Genomic DNA, 4,144 nt, shown 5'->3' with positions numbered 1-4,144 from the left:
CGCTCATGCTGCAGTGGCAGAGCTGAGTGTTTGGAAGGAAGCCTGCCTGGCCGACAAAGCCTCAAGTACTATGTGATGCTCGGCTCCTTAAGTTTGCCAACCCCTGGGTTGGTGGTGGGTGATGATGCAAACATTAACACAATGGCAGAAGAAGGAGTGAACTCTGAAGAACATTCTTTAGGCCTACAAGAATGGAGGAGAAGAGGATGGATGAGCAGAAAGGCTCACACTTGGAATGCCAGTGCCTATGCAGCACACTGAAGTAAATACGTGTCACTTATGAAACTGTTCTATAACACGGCCAGTGGGAAACAAAAATCAATGCATGACGTTTAAAAGGCTCATCCTAATGTGGTCCTAAAATCATCTTATGGATCCGAGAGTCGACATGGTACGTTTTGGAAAATGCCAGGCTATGGTAGTTATCAACTGTCTGGGAACGTGGGAATGTGTGTGTGTGTTTGTGCAAGCATGGATTTTTGGAATTACAAAATCTGTTTGGGAGAACTGTGTCCCACCGAGTTGACCTCTGACGCCTCTCTAATATTGCTCTGTTTGATTAACAGAGTCCCTCCTACAACCTGATAGGAGGAGTCTACTTTAGGACTCCACCAGGTTCCAGCCTGTCCCCTGCTTCCCCCACCACTGCCTGGTTCCAGGCTCCCAGGGATGGTACCATCTTGGCTTTGAAGAGTGGGGACATCCGGAGGTAGCCCCGGCCATGGTGGTGGATGAAGAGGAGGTAGATGGGGCCGAGGACCCAGAGGTACATGGGTGGCACCCACACTCCTGCTGTTCTCAGGAAGCACAGGCTCAGCAGACTGGTGGCGGCAGGTTCAGACTCTGTCTGGTTCCAGACCTGAGGGAACACCAGGAGGACTCTTAGGAATGTAGAGGGCAGGGGTCCCCAGCTCTAACATTTACACAGAAATGTACCAAGCACTCTTTGGAATACCTAATAATTCTCAACTCCTTTCATCCTGACATCAACCTTAGGTAGATGCAATTATCATATTGATTTGCAGATGAAGAAGCCGAGGACCAGAGAGGTTGAGTAGCTTGGCTGACTTTACCCAGCTGAGAAGTGGAAGGGCTGGGATTTGAACCCAGGGAACTTGGCTCTGGGGTCTAGGAGACCTGGGCTCCATAATTATTGCTAGGCATGGACTGTCAGCTAATCTTTACAGCAACTCTAGGACATAGGCCATACTGTCCCCATTTCAGAGACCAGCAGAATGAGGCACCAAGAGGGGAACTGCCTCCCTCAGGGCCACACAAATGGGAAGTAGCAGAGCTGACTCTGACCCAGGCTTATCTGTCCCCAAAGCTTGTCCGACTGGTGATCCTGATGTGATTTATTTTTATTATTATTTATGTTTTAGAGACAGAGTCTCACTCTGTTGCCCAGGCTGCAGTGGCACAATCAAAGCTCACTAAAGCTTTGAACTCCTGGGCTCAATCAATCCTCTCACCTTGGCCTCCCAGAGTGCTGGGATTACAGGCATAAGCCCCCTCACCTGGCCTGGCTAATTTTTTTTTTTTTAATGTTTTGTAGAAATAGAGGTCTCACTATGTTGCCCACACTGGTCTGGAACTCCAGGCCTCAAGCAATCCTCCTGACTCAGCCTCCTAAGTGCTGGGATTACAGGCAATGAGCCACCGTGCCCAGCTTCATCTGTTGTTTTTATCTCAGCAGTTCTGCTGGTCCTGTCTAACCTTAGAGGAAATTTGAAGTTTAGTGGACGTGGCCTCTCCACGTCTCTCTCCGCTGTCTTTTTATTTTCCCTGGTTTCACAATCCACTGGCTGTGCAAACGTTAACCTCTGTGCCTCAGTTTTCTTCCCTGCAAAAGGGGGATGAGACTCTACCTCTATGAATTGTATTAAATGGATTAGCAGCAGCAAAGTTCACAGCAGTGTGGCACCATGTTGGGCACAAGGCTAGGCACAGAGGATCCCTCAATTCATACCAGCCTATTGCTTCACCTCCCTGGCCCTCAGAATGCTGGGAGCTTGCAACCCCCACCCCAACCCCCACCGCCCGATGAACTCCACTCCCTGGAATACTTTGCTAAGAGCAAAGGGAAAAGAAACCAGAGAGGTAAGTGCTCTCTGGGGGTAGGAGAGCTTGGGGGACCCACTAGCTTTATGCAAATAAGGGTCAAAGCCCCTAGAAGCCGGGCGGTCTGGTGGCCCCTTAAACAGAGCTGGAGTATCGGGGGCCGGCTTGGTGAAAGGGGTCCAACCCGTGCAGTTAGGGGGCTGGAGTAATTCTCGCTTCTGGGTCCAGGAATTTGGGGGTCTCTCCTCTCCCCAGTATCGCAGCCCGAGAGATCCGCAGCCAAACCAAGCCTGGAAAAGGAGAGTGGGGCGCGATGTGAGGGGGCACTCACCTCCTGCCCCACGCAGGGCTCACCAGGCGCGGCCATCGGCGCCTCAGTTGTCCTGGGTCCCAGCGTCTGTCTGTACGTCGGTGTCTGAACAGAGTTCTCCGCTGTGCTCCTGCCAGGGAAGGGGCGGGGCTGGGCAGTTCCGGCTGAAATTGGAGCTCGGAGATCAGAAGGCCCCGGGCAAGGTCCAGCTGCCCGGCGGGGGTGGAGCCACAAGGGGTGAAAACAGGTAGGGGCGGGAGGGGGGCTCGCTCGGGAAGCTGGAGCAGGCACCTGGGTGGGGGATCCCGGAACCCCTGAAAGTTCAGTGACACGTCCTTAGTTTCCTCCTCCCCCTGCAACAAGAATCACTCCAAACTTCCCAAACACTTTGGACCCAGCAATTCCAGTTTCTCCTGATGAGAGAAGTCAAAGGTCTGTGAGCTTGTTCAGAACATCCAGTGGGGGAGAAGATACTATTCCTCCCAATATTGCATGGCATGTACACCCCCCTGTGATATTGTTTGTTGTATTCAGGGAGGGAGAGTATAATATTCCTCCCAATGTCACAGGGAGTGTACACCCCCAAATGATATTGTTCATAATACTGAGGGGAGGAGGAGATGATATTCCTCCCAATATCACAGGAAGTGCACACCCTTCTTGGATCCTTTCCATAATATCCAGGAAGGGAGAGGATGATATTCCTCCCAATATTGCAGGAGTTGTACACCCCCAGTGATATTGTTCGTAATATCCAGGGTGGGAGAGGATAATATTGCTTTTCATATTACAGTGGGTGTACACCCCCCTGCAATATTGTTTGTAACATCAGGGTGGGGCGGGAAGAGGCTATTAGTCCCATATCGCAGGGGTATACACCCCTGTGATACTGTCCACAACATCCAGGGGAAAAGAGGATGACATTACTGCCCATATCATGGGCGGTGTACACCCTCCTTCGATATTGTTCATAATATCCAGGAGGGGAGAGGATGATGTTACTCCCCATATCGCAGGGGTGGACAAGCTGTGATACTGTTTGTAACATTCAGTGGGGGAGAGGATGATGTTAGTCCGAATATCACAGATTGTGGACAGCCCCCTGCGATATTGTTCATAATATCCAGGGGGAAAGAGGATGATGTTACTCCACACATTGCAGGGGTGTACGCCCTCCTGCGATAGTGTTCATAATATCTGGTGGGGGAGAGAATAATGTTACTCCTCATATAACAGAACGTGTACACCCCTCTGCGATATTGTTCATAATATTTGCGGAGGGGGGAAGGATGATGTTACTTTTCACATCACAGGGGGTGTACACCCCTGCAATATGGGAATATGCACCCATATTGTGATATGGTGTACACCCCCTGCAATATTGTTCATAATATTCAGGAAGGGAGAAAATGATGTTACTTCCCATATCGTGTTCACACCTCTGCAATATTGTTCATAAAATTCATGGGGCAAGAGGATGGTATTACTTGCCACTTTGCAGAGGGCATACACCCTCCTGGGAAATTGTTTGTAATATGCAGGGGATGACAGGACATTTTTGCCAATAATGGTAAATGTAAGGCTGGTTGCCTCGCCGGGGGCTCGGACACACCCCCTTCCCTCTCCGGGGGCTCGGACACACCCCCTTCCCTCGCGGGGACCTCGGAAACGGCCCCCTCCCCTCGCGGGGACCTCGGACACGCCCCCTTCCCTCTCCGGGGGCTCGGAAACACCCCCTTCCCTCTCTGGGGGCTCGGACACACCCCCTCCCCT

The 4,144-nt window shown here is 51.4% G+C and overlaps 1 protein-coding gene across 1 annotated transcript; it reads right to left on the bottom strand.

Annotated features, from left to right (window-relative positions):
- Window positions 1-3,233, bottom strand: LOC135271285 (ATP-binding cassette sub-family C member 6-like). The gene is given in 4 exon segments (XM_064368284.1): window positions 1-644; window positions 647-673; window positions 676-859; window positions 2,393-3,233. Coding segments are annotated over 4 exon segments (291 nt in total). The 5' UTR covers window positions 2,429-3,233; the 3' UTR covers window positions 1-600.
- Window positions 3,234-4,144: the final 911 nt, after the last annotated feature.

The sequence above is a fragment of the Aotus nancymaae genome, unplaced genomic scaffold (assembly GCF_030222135.1).
Source record: "Aotus nancymaae isolate 86718 unplaced genomic scaffold, 86718_ANA_hifiasm-v0.15.2.pri h1tg000076l, whole genome shotgun sequence".
NCBI lineage: Eukaryota > Metazoa > Chordata > Mammalia > Primates > Aotidae > Aotus > Aotus nancymaae.
The sequence above is the reverse complement of the archived record's forward strand: the minus strand, read 5'-3'. Positions and strand labels throughout refer to the sequence as shown.